At 51.7% G+C, this 14,340-nt stretch overlaps 1 protein-coding gene across 3 annotated transcripts; it reads right to left on the reverse strand.

Moving 5' to 3' along the window:
- Positions 1 to 706: 706 nt before the first annotated feature.
- Nlrx1 (NLR family member X1) lies at positions 707 to 12,854 on the reverse strand. Of its 3 annotated transcripts, XM_046438662.2 has the most exons (11): positions 12,634 to 12,854; positions 10,744 to 10,762; positions 10,533 to 10,575; positions 10,018 to 10,087; positions 9,494 to 9,582; positions 8,406 to 9,025; positions 7,011 to 7,832; positions 3,861 to 4,456; positions 3,070 to 3,156; positions 2,006 to 2,257; positions 707 to 1,592 (listed from the first exon to the last, which is right to left on the reverse strand). In XM_046438662.2, exons 1-11 carry the CDS (start codon positions 12,774 to 12,776, stop codon positions 1,271 to 1,273), a joined length of 3,063 nt encoding a protein of 1,020 aa, XP_046294618.1. In that variant the 5' UTR covers positions 12,777 to 12,854; the 3' UTR covers positions 707 to 1,270. The 3 variants fall into 3 exon arrangements, with proteins under 3 accessions (XP_046294618.1, XP_046294620.1, XP_046294619.1); XM_046438664.2 differs by lacking the exon at positions 10,533 to 10,575 and having other exon boundaries at positions 10,640 to 10,762; positions 12,634 to 12,748; XM_046438663.2 differs by lacking the exon at positions 10,533 to 10,575 and having other exon boundaries at positions 10,640 to 10,762; positions 12,545 to 12,746.
- Positions 12,855 to 14,340: the final 1,486 nt, after the last annotated feature.

Consider the following 14,340-nt stretch of genomic DNA (forward strand, 5'->3'; position numbering starts at 1 on the left):
ATGGGGTAATGGTTAACGGAGATGAGACTCTTATCCTCTGGGAAGTGTTTGTTTCTCTTGCACCCATTCCTGGGCTTTAACTTTCTTTCTTTCTTTTTTCTTTTGGTCCTGGGCATTGAACCCAATGGTGCTACATCCCCAGTCTTTTTAATTTTTTTGAGACAGGGTCTCACCTAAGTTGCTGAGGCTGGCCTAGAATGTGGGATCCTTCTGACTCAGCCTCTATGACTCAGCCTCTGGAGTCTCCGGGCTTCAACTTTCTCCAGAGAGCCTACAGCTGACCCAGTTGCTCCTCTGGACAGAGAAAGGTAGACTGCTGGTCACTGTGACCCCATGCCTGGGGGAAGGGTATGAAAAGGGTGATAGAAGTTTTATGGCCCAGCCTGGCCAATATCCATCCCGATATCTTCTACATAGGTCCCTCCAGCCACTGCTGCCTCGGAACCTAGAGTTGTGTCTCCAGCACCAGGTAGGCCGTGTTCAGCTCCTACAGCTGCAGCCCCTCATTCCCAAGGCCCCTGCACAGCAGAGACACAGTGTGAGTGAAGCATTTCCTGCTGGCCCCTCCACCAACAAGGAGACACCTGCTGCCATCAGTGGGTTGTTAAAAGTGGCCTGTACAAAGTGGTCAGTAGTTTACCCAGAATGGCCAGGAAGAGTGCCCTTTCTTGGGAGCATCAGGTAAGGAAGAGAAGGCCACAGTAGGTAGAAGACATGAGGCTTTTTAATAGCAGCAAGTTGGGTATACCTGGCCCTTGGGCCACCAAGCCATGGGAACCAGTGTGATACAGGAGCATGAGTGTGGGGGAAAGCACCAACGTGAGGGCGTCCTCAGTGTCACAGTAAACACAGGCAGGAGGAGAGGCCCTCCAGCACATCTCCTGAATGGCAACACCCCCAGCAGGGAAGGTTTAAGAAGTGAACCCTTTGGTGGTACAATCAGAGGCTCTCTGAGCAGAGGGAGAATCAAAATTGGTGGTGATGCCACAGGGCAATCTGGTCATCCAAATGCCACATCCTCAGTTCTTCAAGCCAAAGGGAGAGGAGACACACTCGATTTTTAAGTCTGTGGTATCAATGGACCGTATTTGACCCTGGAAATCTAGACTTAGTTGGACATGTCCCAGGGTGGCAACCCACAGAGCTGTGCCCATTGCTTTGCCACCAGCCTTGAAGGGATCATTCTAGAAGGAGTAGAACAAGCCAGGAGGTCACAGAGGAAGGGTTTTGGAGCCAGTGGTCCCACAGCCGGGTCTCAGCTGCCACTGTCTCAGCTTCCAGGGCCTTCTAGCTGCTCCAGGAGGGCCCTGAACTCGCCCTCCACTCGCAGCAGCTGAGCCTTGCGCCAAGGATTAAGGGTGGCACCTCGGCTGTCCTCGAGGTCCCGCAGCAGAAGCTCAAGGTGGCGCCGAACCCGGGCCCGATCCCAGCTGTTGAGGTTCCGCTGGACTTCACTGAGAATCACTGACCAGTACTCCGACACTGCTGTCCCCTCTGTCAGCGATGCCACAACCCGGGCCTTGCCTTCAGCAGTGCCTCCCAGGTCCCGAAGAACCTGGCGGCCCTCTGAGCTGAGTTCATTGAAGTAGAGACTAGCAGGAAAGAGAAGGGTAGACGCTCATCAGGGGTGTGGAAAGGAGGGCCCGCGGTGGATGGACAGTCCGGAGCCCCACAGCTCCTCCCCTACTGCCAGACATGATGGGGTAGGGGTCTGCAGCAAACCAGAGGAGGAGGGTGGTGGCCAACGGGAGGCAGGATTGACGTAAGAATTCAGCAGGACCAGGAACAACAGACCCCTAAGAGAAACGGTGGTAGGGAACAGGGGCAAGGTGAAAGTCAGTCACAAAGTGGGTGAACCAGCTCAGAACTGGGTTAACAAGGATCAGTCAGAATCCAGAAAGAAAGGACAGACACCAGGCCCAGAGCACTCCCTGAGGAAGGAAGAGCACAGTGGAGAGAGGAGACCAAGCGGCCAGGGACCCATGGGACCACGGGCAGGACTTACTGCAGTAGCTCCAGCGAAGGGTGCTCCCAGGCAGCCTTGGCCAGGGCCAGGGCTGCTGTGTCACCAGCACCATTGTAGGCCACATTCAGCTCCTGCAGCTGCTGATTGCGGTCCAGCTGGGCAGCCAGCAGCTCCAGCCCCTCATCCCCAAGGCCCGTGTGCAGCAGGGACAGGTGTGTCAGCGAGGTGTTTCCTACTAGGCCCTCCATCAGCAGGCTAACACCCGCTGCAGTCAGTGGGTTGTTGGACAACCTAGGGCCACAAGCAACCTAAGGTTATAAGGACCCATTGCAAATGCCCTGTGCTGGGCTTTAAGACTTGGGCCTTAAAGGGGCACAGCCTGGGGTGGAGACAAAACTGAATAAGAAAGTGTCGGCCCAGGAGAAGGAGACAGATAAACCCAGTTATAGTCCCTGCAGAGAAGGAAGAGTGGGGAAAGCTGGCTTCTCCTTTCCTCTATCCGTCCTTTCCATCTCCTATTCTCCATCATCCCTTCTTCCCACTCCCTCCCTCTCCTTCACAGTACTATTTCCCTTCTTCCCCCTTTCCCATCCTCTTCCCAGTCCCTGTTCTTCTTTCCCCTCTAGTCACCCCATCCTTCTGTCCTTCCTTTCTCCTCCCTCCTTCACCTCCCCTTACTCCATCCAGAAATTCGAAACCCAGGGGTCCTAGAAAATCAACCAACACCTTGAGAGCAGCTAGTGAGACTGCCCAGCATTACAGTCAGCCTTGTGGGGGAAAATACTGGGAGGGAATCAGTGACTCTGTTACCAAGCAACCAGCCTAGGTATTAGAGCAGCCTCCCTGTCCCCGAGCTGACATTAGCCACCAGAGAGGCTTTCTTAGCACCTAGAACTCATGACATCCTTCCCTTTGTCCTGTGGTTTATAATGGACCTGACTGGGGGTGGAGGGACAGATCAGGGCCTCAACTCTCACCCCCTTTACTATAGCATGGGTGGGCCTGCGCCAGGTAAGTTGTAAGGCAGGGAGCTCGCCCTTGACCTGAGCTGGCCACCCACAATAGCCAGAGCCTCCCTCCAGCCCTTCTCCCAGGGCACTCACCTTAAGGTGGTAATTTGGCACTGGTCATGCAGTAGCAGATCTCGGAGGTCCCTGCAGGCCTCGGGGCCCAGGCTGTTGAGCTGCAAGCTGGAGCAGAAGGTGGCCAGAGGGGAGGTGAGAGGCCAAGAAGGGAGATCAGATGGAACGTTTCCATCTACTGTGCCCCTTCCTCACCAGCCTGCCTCGTGCCATCCATACCTGCCCTTACTTCTTTTGTTGTTCCTATCCCTCCGACCACATCAGACTTCACCATCCCACCCTGCTACGGTCTGGGTAGTTTTTCCCCCAAGGGTTCACGAGTTGGAGGCTTGATCCTCAATATGAGGTGCTCAGGGGAGCAGAACCTTTGAGAGATGAGGCTTGGTATGAGGTTATTAGGTCATTGGGGTGCTCCTGGAGGGGATGAATGTTGGACTCATAGAGACAGTCAGTTCTCATGAGAGTGGGTTGTTGTAAAACAAGGCCACTCTATGCTCTCGGCCTCCTTTGCATACAACTGTTTCCTTTTCAGCTCTTTTGCCATGTTGCAAGGGCCAAAGAGGCTCTCATCAGAAGCTAGACCAAACCAGGTACCCAATCTTGGACTTTCAACCTCCAAAACTATGAGATCAGTAAATCTCTTTTCTTTATAAAGTACCCAGCCTCAAGTATTTTGTTGTAGCAACAGAAAGCAGACTTTCAGACTTTCTGGTCCTTCCTCAGTACCTCTGTACCTGTTTCCCTGGCAATTTCTCTTCCCCTCTTAAACTCTAATCTTCTCTTCATGCCTATGCATAAGGATGGGTCCTTACCCCAGCTTCCGAGCACGTAGAAAGACGGGCATGAGAGTGCGCAGCCCAGCAGGATCCAGCTGGCAGGAAGCTAAATTCACCTCATCCAGAGCATGTCTTCCACTGCCCAGTACAGCTGCCACCACTGTGCACTTAAGAGGTGTCATACGTACACCTGCCAAGTTGAGCTGGCGCAGGGAGCTGAGCACTTCAGCAGAGAAGCGCTGGTTCTGGAACTCATAGTGGAAGAAGAGGTGGTCAAGAAGCTCCGACGGGGGCAGCACCTGCCGGCCCAGTTTACCCAGCTTCTTCTTGATGGCCTGGGCATTCTCCAAGGCATCCAGGTTCTTGATGGGGCAGCCAAGCTGAGCCAACACAGCACGGTTGTGGGCAGAGAGGAGGCCCCCCATGAATATGGGGAAGAGCTCAAAGACTTCATCCTCAGGGGGCTCATCAGGGTGCCGCCGGGGGCCTTCCACACCCAGGATACTGGCACCCATCTGGTCTAGAACGTCATCATTGTAGTAGTCCTCCTCTCGGAACATCTCTAGCACCATGGCCTGGGCCACTGCCTCCCGGCTTTTATCTACCATGCGCCCAAACACTCGTGGAACCACCTGGAAAAGAAGCAGGGGATGTTGCCGTGGCCTCCCATGTGTCTGTTCAGTCTTCAAGGTTCAGCTTAAGGTGTACCCAGACTGCTCCAGCCTCATGATCTCCCTGGAGGGAGCAGCACAATTTGTCTAATCACACTACCCCCTTGCTACAGTACTCTCCAGGCTCCCTACTGCCTGCATGGCAAACTCCAAGCATTTAGCGTGGAACATGAAACATTTCATAATCTGGCCCATCTGACTTTTTCATGGTCATCTCTCAAACATTTGTCTCACATACTCCAGACTTTAGGAACTTTTTAATTTTTTCCAAGCACCCATCCATTTTCTAATTATGAAAAGGAATGAGCATATACAGTTGTCCCTCAGTCTCCACAGGGGATGGGTTCGTGAACCCCTGTGGATACCCAAAACCCATGGACATTCAAGTTCCACATATAAAATGACACAGCATTTGCATATAGCCTACTTACATCCTCCTGCATACTTTAAATCATCTCTAGATTACTTATTATACTTAGTACAGTGTAAAGACTATGTAAATAGTTGTTATAGTATAACCATGCTATGTAAATAATATGAAAAAAAATACTTTTTTATTTTTTATTTTGAGATAGTAAACTATTATTTTTTACTTTTAGATAGGGTCTTGCTAAGTTGGCTGGGTTGGCCTTGAACTTATGATCCTCTTGTCTTAGCCTCTTGAGTTGCTCTGATTACAAGCAGGAAACATTGTGCCTGGCTAATGCAATTTTTTCTTTTCTTTTTTTGTACCAGGGATTGAACCCTGATGTGCTTAACCACTGAGCTACATCACCTAGCCCCTTTTTTATTTTGAGACAAGGTCTTGCTAACTTGCTTAGGACCTTACTAAATTTGCCCAGGCTGGCCTTGAGCTTATGATCCTCCTGCCTCAGCCTCCCATAGCTGGGATTACACATGCCTAGCTCCAAATAATTCCAACCTGTAGTTAGCTGAGTCCATGGCTGTGGAACCAGTGCATGCAGAAGGCCAGCTATATTATGCCCTTAGTTTGAGATTGGGATAGGTGTTAAAATACATTACCTTCATTTTCTAAGCATTTTTTTTAGTTGTAGATAGACATAATACCTTTATTTCTAATTTATTTTTATGTGGTGCTGAGGATTGAACCCAGTGCCTCACACTCATTAGGCGAGCACTCTGCCACTGAGCTGCAACGCCAGCCCCTACATTACCTTCTTCAACATCCTTATTATTACAGCAATTAAAATATAAAAATTTAAATATTAAAATATAAAAATGGCTGGGATGCCCCGTGCACTGGCACATGCTTGTAATCCCAGGAGCTCAGGAGGCTGAGACAGGAGGATCATGAGTTCAAAAATAGCCTCAGCAGTGGCAAGGCACTAAGCAACTCAGTGAGACCCTGTCTCTAATTAACAATGCATAATGGGGCTCAGGATGTGGCTCAGTGGTCAAGTGCCCCTGAGTTCAATCCCTGGTACCAAAAAAAAAAAAAAAAAAAATGGCTGGGATGTGGCTCAGGGGGTAAGCATCCCTGGGTTCAAGCCTCAGTATTAAAAAAAAAAAAAAAACAGAAAAAACAAAAATGATCTAACCAGGGCTCTGCCTTCTCAAGACTAGTTGCTAACATGTTCCTAGAAAACCAGGATTCCCCAGCAAGGGACCACGGCCCGACAGAAATACTCCTAATACCATCAGAATGGTTAGGCAGAAAGAGCAGAGGACTCAGAATCACAAAACCCCAAACTCATATCCTAATTATTCTACTTGCTGAGTGTCCTGGGACAAGTTCCTTCTCCTGTCTGAGCCTCAGTTTCCTCACTTAAAAAAGAGGTCATAATAGTAGTTCATTTCCAAGGTCGAAAATGAACATTTCCAAGGTTGAAAATGAAAAACAAAAGCAAGAACCCTGAGGAAGTGCCGGGCAGACCTCAGCAGAGTGGCTCCTCCATCCCTCAGGAACTTCCTGCCTCCACCCAGTTCCCCACCAGCCCTCAGGCCTGACACTTGATTTCTGGAGCGGACCTGCACCCAGCATGGACTGTCCTAAACCAATTACAGATGCCATTCATCCTCCCAGTATAAATGAATAAAATGGCATCTGCTTTATAAACCTGTCTCTGGTGATTTAGTTTGGATGAGTCATCGTTCCCTGAGCCTAATCACCTTTGGGGAAAGAGATACAATTGAGTTTCTGGGTCTACAAAGCGAAGGACAGACCATGAACTGTAGTGACCCCTAACTCACAGCAACAAAGACTAGGAGAAGTGCAGAATTGAAACTTGTTAGGAATCCTGTGGGATTGTTATCAGGTCCCTATGCCCTCAAATTCCACCCTCCAGCCCCCAAGCCTTCCCCAGTCTGTGTCTTCTCTTTCCCTGTTCCTTAGGCCCCAACTGCCCAGAGCTGAACCAGAGCCCAGCAGAGGATTCACCCCTGTGCAAGAGGCAGCACTTTCCTCCTGGGAGAGGGGAAGGGGTGAAGGGGGAGCCATGAGGCACACAGGATCCTGGGGAGGGAAGGAGCAAGGGTGGGAGCTCAGGGCTGTTACCTTGAGCAAGTTGAAGAGCAGAGGCAGAATCCGCAGGGGCAGCAGCTTGGCTACAATGCCTAGTACCAGGCTGACGTCCTCTCCCACACGGCCCACGACCTCAGTCACTTCCTTGCCCACCCGCTGCAGGGTCGTCTTATGTAAACCCAGCACAATGTAGAGGGCGGCCAGGTATTCCTGCATGGCAGGCACGGTGAACACGAATGTGCCCAGGTGGCCTGGCTCCACACACGGGGCCAGAAAAAACCTTAGGGCATCCCGACGGAAGACGTGCAGCAGCTGAAACTCCTCCTCCGTCTTGATGCCAGCCTCCAGGCAGCCTCGGACATCCTCTTCAGAGAAGTAGGTCTTGCGGGAGGACACCCCTTGATAGGCCAACTTGCCCATGGTTCGGGCTGCATAGGCCATCAGGGACAAATTGGAGGGGTCAGTGCTCTCCAGCATTTCTCCACTGAAATTGAGGCGCAGGAAACTGGTATAGATGCTTGTGAGGGTCTGGCCGGCAGGTGTGGGGGCGTGCAGGAAGTGCAAGGTGGCACAGACAAGCCAGCAATAGGAGGGCAGGAAACAGGCGGCGGCAATCTGGTGGTGCCCTTCCAGATTTCGGGAGAGCATCTGTACCAGGTTGTCCCGCTGAGCTGGTGTGGCTGAGACACCCGCACCCCCAGCGCCATCCCCACAGTCTGGCTGGTTGAGACGGAGCTGGAAATACAGCTTTTGCAGGTTGGTATCAGAGAAGCCGCAGATCTCGCCATATCGGCCCACATACTTGCTGGGGATGCGGCCAATGGCAGAGGGACGGGTTGTCACCAGAATGCTGGCCTGGGAAGGGCATGATTGAGAGTTAAGAAAGACCTGAGGAGTCTGGAGCAGTGGTCCATACCTGTAATCACAGAGCCTCAGGAGGCTGAGGCAGGAGGATCTCAGTTCAAGATCAGCCTCAGCAACTTAGAAAGACGCTGCCTCAAAATTTAAATAGAACTGTGGATGTAGCTCAGTGATAAAGAGTCCCTGTATTCAATCCTCAGTAACAAAAAGGAAGGAAAGACAGACAGACTTTAGGGCCTGGATGGCCTCAAGGCCCTGAGGACTGAGTGTCCAAGGATGAAGGGGACAATGACTACAAATAACTATAACAATTACTGAGCATCAATATGGTCCCAGGTATTATATACAGCATCTCATTAGATCAGCACAATTCAAGGACAGAAGGAAACAAAAGCTAAGGGAAGTCAGTGACTTGCTTGGGATCATAGAATCGGGAAATGAAAGGGCTAGGATTTGAACTAACCTAGTGCCTATCCTACCCAAGAAACATGTGGGCCCAGGACACAAAACTCCTTAGGGGGCAGGCCAAGGGACAGCAGTGGAAAGATGTGGTAAGGGACCACCTACCTCAGGCAGCATGTATTTGCGCAGCAGGTTGACCATGATGGCAGCTGGTGCCCCTGGTTCCTCGGGATCACTACAAAGCCCCGTACCAGCCAAGCGGAAGTCAAGGTTGAGTCGCTCTAAGCCATGGAGCACAAACAGCAGGCGGGACCCAGCAGTAGTCATCAGGGGCAGAACCTCCTTCAGGGGAGTATAGCGCTGGGCCACAAGTTGGCACAAAGAGGTGGGGGTGGGGCCCAGGGATGACAGGTCTTCACAGGAGAAGGGGATGAGTAACTCAAAAGCTGGCAGTCGCCCATAACACCAGTCCAGGACCATCTTGCGCACCAATGTGCTCTTGCCTGTACCCACTGTCCCATAAAGCACTACTGTCTGCACCCTGCGCCCACAGGCATCCGGGTCAAAGAGCTGAGACAGGGCCAGTGCAGGGAGCCCAGCTGGGGGTGGCTGATGCTCCTGGGCCAGCCCTGCAGATGGGCGAAGCAGCTCATCAGGGGTGCTCTCACGAATCACAGGGTCAACATGGACTGTGTCTAGCGCAAAGGTTGGACCAAACTGGCGTTCCTCCCTGGGCAGCCGGATGAACCACTCGGCCAGATTCCTGCGGTGCCGCTGGATAGCTTCTGGATGGGAAGACAAGGGACATGGATCAGGGAAAGGGGCAGGAGATGCTGGAGCTTAGGGCCAGTCAGGGGTGGTAGGTCAAGCTGGGGAGTCAAGACACAGCACCCAGAGATGCTGAGGCCAGAATGCTGCTAGATTCACCAGACTCCCTCAGAAAATGCAGATTGTCTGGAAAGTTTAGAATACCTATGGCAGAAAATGGTGAACTTCCAGACAAATAATGCGAGCCTAGCTTCATGGTTATCTGTGCATGATCCTACCCTGGCTGCTAGAACCAGGATCAGATGAGGTAGGGAGAGTGTCTCTCCAAGTACTTTGTACATGGTAAGTGTGCACTGTGTGAGTGTTGCAGGAAGGGATGCACACACAGAGGGACCACTACTGGATGGCAATGGATCCTGCTTCTCCTTCTAATGCCCTCTTCCTTTGTCCCCCTCTCCCCAGCAGGATCCCAGACAATCCTTTACCAGCTGCAGAGATGCTCCGGAACACCTGTCCATGCCTTCCTGATGGGGAAGCACTGTCCGCTGAGCTTCCATGGTGGCGTATAAAGGCCCTGGGAGTGAGGAGAGGAGATGGGTTGGGGCCAGAATACAGAGCTCAGTCCCTGCACAAGCTCTGAGTCCAGGCCAGTCTGCACTGCTGGACTTCCAGATTCCTGAGATACTGGACATCCAAGAGCTAGTCTAACTCTTGCTAGGGAGACTCCCCTCACAGGTACTGGGGATGTGGCCCTGGCCCTCCAGCCCCCACTGCTTTCCATCACCCTGGAACCCAGGCTGGCCCCTGCCAGATCCAATCATTCCTCACAGGTCTCCACTCCTCTTCCACTATGATTTCTACCTAGATGATCTAAGCCAACTTCTGTACTCTCCCGGCCCCCAGAAGCCCAACCCCCTCTGTCAGCAGATCAAGCTAGCACCACGTCCTGACCCTTCCCAGTCTCCAGGGCAAGCTCAGATACATCTAAGGCATGACACCCAGGCCTCACCTAAGGGGTCCAAGGGGACGCTCCCCTTTAAGGGGCCAACTCCAGTGGGTCAGGAAGGGGAGACACTCATCTACAGAGAGAAGGAAGAAACAACACCTACAGATCCTATGCACATTTTCCCACCAATACACAGACCCCATGTCTATACCAAATCCCCCCTTATTTTGCTCTTAAAGCAGCTGTACTGCCCATTTTTAGAAGTTATTATGCAATTTTATATTTCATTATATGATTGTTTGATTAACATTCATAGGGATCAGGAATTACATCTGTTTTTGTTCACAATTATATACCTGAAACTTAACCCAGGATCTGGCACATGGCCAGCCCAGCAAATATCTGCTGAATGCAAAATGAAATCAGACAAATATTCCTGGATTTATGCAGCTATAAGAGGCCCTGGAAAATCATCTAGTGCAGCTCCCTTACTTTAGGATGGGGCAAAAGGAAGTTCAGAGAAGTGAGGTGACATGCCCAAGGTCAACAGCTACAGAACCACAAGTGAACTAGATCACCTGGTATTTGGATTCCAGCTCTCTTGGAGACACCATCAAGACCCTGAAGAGGAAGGGAGAGGTAAAAAAAGAAAAGAAAAGAAAAGAAACCCCAGCTTCCTGCTTACCTGGTGGCTGAGATGTTCTTCCCAGACCAGAGTACCAAGAGGCTCTGGGTAAATAGCAGCCCCACCTCATCCTGGGAGAGAAGGTCAGAACCTGGGAGACTTACCACCTGCTCTCCAGTTCCCCTGCAAGAAGACTAGTGTGAATGCATTGCCACCACCCCACCTCAATCCTCCCGCACCCCTACTCCATGCCAGTTAAGGAGGGACCACCTCCCAGGAGAGGTTCAGCCTTTCCAGATGTCAGCACCATAGAAGCCCTGGCCAGCTTCAGCTCTCCTCCCTGAAAATACCACCACAGTGATCACATTTTATCTCCTACCACCTCTTGCCTCTTCCCTGAGGCTTCACAAACACCTTTGTCCTAAGTTCCAGACCCCAATAATCTGCTTTTAGGTATCTTCCCCCACCCCTTGACTACCAGCAAGCTTACACAGAAGTCCCATGTTCATTTTCAGTAGCTTTTCTGGGCCTACATTTCCCAGTAATCATTATCCACTCCCTTCTGCCTTTGTTCCCTAGCCATCAGGTCCTTTTAGCTGAGTTTTAATGGTTTTATCATTTTATCTTCTCTGTGACTTTTATGTAAGCTGTCTTTGAGGCTGACATAAATAATAAATGAATGAGTGAACAAACTTCCTATTTGGCATCTCCAAAAGGATATGCGGCTGCTGCTTCAAACTTCACCCAGGCAAAACTGAACCATCATTCCCCTGTCCTTTGAGTGCTTTGCTACAGATCTTCCCAAATGCTGGATTTACACTGGGAAACCTGACCTTCCCCCCCACCTCAAATCCTGCCTCCCATGCCCCTCCAGGCAGTGGGAAGAGTTCCACAAACTCCTCCCAACTGCTTTGCCTTCTAGTTCTCTAATGCATCATCCCAGAGTTAACTGGGACCTCCCAGGATCTACAGGACTCCCATCTTCTCATGCCCTTTCTAACTTCAGTTTCGCCCATTCCAACCCCTTGTTCCAGGCGCTAATCACCTTCCTAAAGTCTAGGTTAACTTAAAACTGGTCTATACAAGCTATTTCTCTAAGCTTGCCCACAGTGGGCACCTCCTTCCCCAGGCTCACTTTCCTAACTTGGTTCATACACATTCCTCAGCTTGGAATGGCTTTTCTCTTTTTTTTTTTTTCAGAATCCCATCCAATCTTTTTTCTTTTTTGCCTAGGGGGCGCTCTACCACGAAACTACCTTCTCCAGCACTTTATATTTTTTGAGATAAGATCTCGCTAAATTGCCCAAGCTGGCCTGGAACCTAGGATCCTCCTACCTCAGCATCCAAACTTATTAAATTGTTCGTATTGCAGCCATGTGCCACCTCACCTAGCCAGAATTTCACCCAATCTTAAGATTCTGCTCAAAGATTCTCACTCCTGAGAAGTCCTTTCTGAGCCCTAACCTGCAACCTGCTCCTGTGTGGCACCTGGTCTCCTTCCCTAAGATCAGGGGAGGGTTCACTTAGAAGGGGCTGCACTGGGCGACCTTCCTCAGCAGGGCCAACCAGTGCAGGAGCTGGCTGGGGTGTTGACTGGGCTCAAGACAGGAATTCCAGGGACTGGAGAAGGGTTAAGGGAGAGTCCTTGAAACCTGGGGAAGCTCTGGATTAGCGTTAGATCCAGGGCCACATAGGACGCGAGGAAGCATGAGGGGAGGCAGTTCTCTAGTGATCATCCAGGTCGGCAGGACAGTATTTAAAAAAGGGGGGGGGGGGGATACGGCAGGAAAAGAATACGGACAGTATTCCCATAAGTCCAGAGGTGCCCCACCAGTCTGGGTCCCAAAGAGGGCAACTAGTATCAGGTGGCTGCGGAGACTGAGGAGAAAAAAGGACACATGCCCCCATTCGGCGACCCAACTCGGTTCTACTTGTTTCCGACCGCGAACTCCCAGTGACACTTGCCCGTCCCGGCTCCCGGCGCGCCCTTGCCGGGGCCAAGCGCAGCGGCCCAGCCGGGGTCGGAGGGGCGCTCGAGCCAACTAGGCCTTTACCCGCGCCTGGTCACCGCGGCCCGGCGGGACGGACGCCGGCGTCTCCAGCTGGCTCCCAGAGTCCCAGGCTCGCTGGATGCGACGCGGCGCTGCGCTTCCTGCCGTCTCCGCCCGCCTGCTCGGAGCCCCGCCCGCCCTGGCATCCCCGCGTAGCCGGGACCTGAGCAGGCCAGCTTAGGCGCTAGGGCTGCGGGGTCCCGACAGAGGAGGCCCTTGAGAGCCGCTCGGGGCGGAGATTCCTGCCCCACCCAGCCTGCCCCCGCCCCCCCCCTCCCGTGGGCACAGCTCTCAACCCCCGCGGGCCCTGAAGCTGTCCTGCCCCCTGCAGGTCCCAAGCGCCAGTCACGTCCAATGACCTCATTAACCACCTCTCAGGCTGGGCTTGTTGATTCGCCCATTTTACAGACGAAGACCCTGAAGCTCAGAGGGGTGAAATGACTTGTGCAGGTTGATCCACTGTAAAGCACAGGAGACACAACAAGCCGATGGATCCTGGGTCCTCCTACTTCCCCTCAGGGACTTTCTGAGAACCTCATCCCCAGGGATTCCTTCCCTTCTTAGCCTACTTCCAGGCAGAGACCTGAGCCCTTCCCAGCTCCTCCCTTTTATATCTGGCCCTCTTCAGGCCCCAGACCTCTGTATGTGACTTCTGGTCATTTTGATCAAGAAGGAGGAAGAATTGTGGCTGGTGGACAGTTCCCACCCCAACCTGCAAATCCTGTCTGACATCCCATCATGGTTTAGCTCTGGGGCTTCCGGGTCCTCTAAGCCCTTATCCCTTATACTTGTGCTTCCACAGGAGGAACACCCAGGACTCACCTAGTTCACAGGAAGAACCACCCATTGCCCTCAGCCAAGGCACACCTCCAGATGCAAACATAAGTGTGCAATATGCACAGAACAGATATGTGCAACAAGGAACTCCTGAGAGGCTCCCCAGGGTAGGAATGGGAAGAAGGCTTTGTGGTCTATCCCCTGGAACAACTGAAGACAGTGTTGATATTTCATGTAGATATTCGTCCATTCGTTGAACAGCGGTATTGAATTAGTAGTAAGCACCTCATCCTCAACTACCTGGCCCAGCACTAGGCCCTGGGCTGTCAGTCAGAAGAAGGCATGCAGGGGCCAGACCAGTATTTTCACAAATGATGTACTTCAGAGACAAAGTCAAAGCATCAGGAAAGCATGAAAGAGGAAGTTACTAACTGCTTCTGGCAGAGGAGGTGACATTTGAACTGGATGTTAAAAAAACAAGTCAGGAAAGAGACCAGCATTACAGACTGTGGGGGAAATAGCATACTGGCACGAGAAGTTCTTTAAGGGGAGTTGAATGGGACAGGGAGAGAAGAGGTAGAACAGCCCTATGAATGTTCTCAGGGGTGATATTTTCCTGGGAAACTCCTCTAGTATCACTCCACTTACCTACTCATGCAAGGCAGACTGTCACCTGGATGTAGCTCAGAGCAAGCTGCTCCCCTCCCCCAAGGGTATGACAGGCATATAGGTTTTATTAATAACATATAATTTGGCCCCTTGTAGACAGAAATACCATGAATCATGCTGTGGGCAGGTCTTTTCTTGTCTGGCCTCAGGATGGAATGCCAGGTGCTCTAAGAACCACGGCATGGAGAACTGCCTTGGTCAGCTCTGCCCTCCAGTACTCTGCCTAGGCCCTGACACAGAGAAGGTGGTTGTGTTAATGAACAT

Source organism: Marmota monax, unplaced genomic scaffold (assembly GCF_021218885.2).
Source record: "Marmota monax isolate L192 unplaced genomic scaffold, Marmota_monax_Labrador192_F-V1.1 WCK01_AAM20220418_F8-fsc00081, whole genome shotgun sequence".
Lineage (NCBI taxonomy): Eukaryota > Metazoa > Chordata > Mammalia > Rodentia > Sciuridae > Marmota > Marmota monax.

What these genes read in the sequence shown, in the direction of transcription:
- Nlrx1 (XM_046438662.2), bottom strand. Translation starts at nt 12,776, where the DNA reads ATGCCAGGGCGGGCGGGGCTCCGAGCAGGCGGGCGGAGACGGCAGGAA. An exon ending in TGCTCTTCAACTTGCTCAAG is followed by an intron (nt 4,457 to 7,010) that starts GTAACAGCCCTG and finishes CTTCTTTTCCAG; the next exon opens with GTGGTTCCACGAGTGTTTGG. An exon ending in CCTTCGCTGGAGCTACTGCA is followed by an intron (nt 1,593 to 2,005) that starts GTAAGTCCTGCC and finishes CTTTCCTGCTAG; the next exon opens with TCTCTACTTCAATGAACTCA.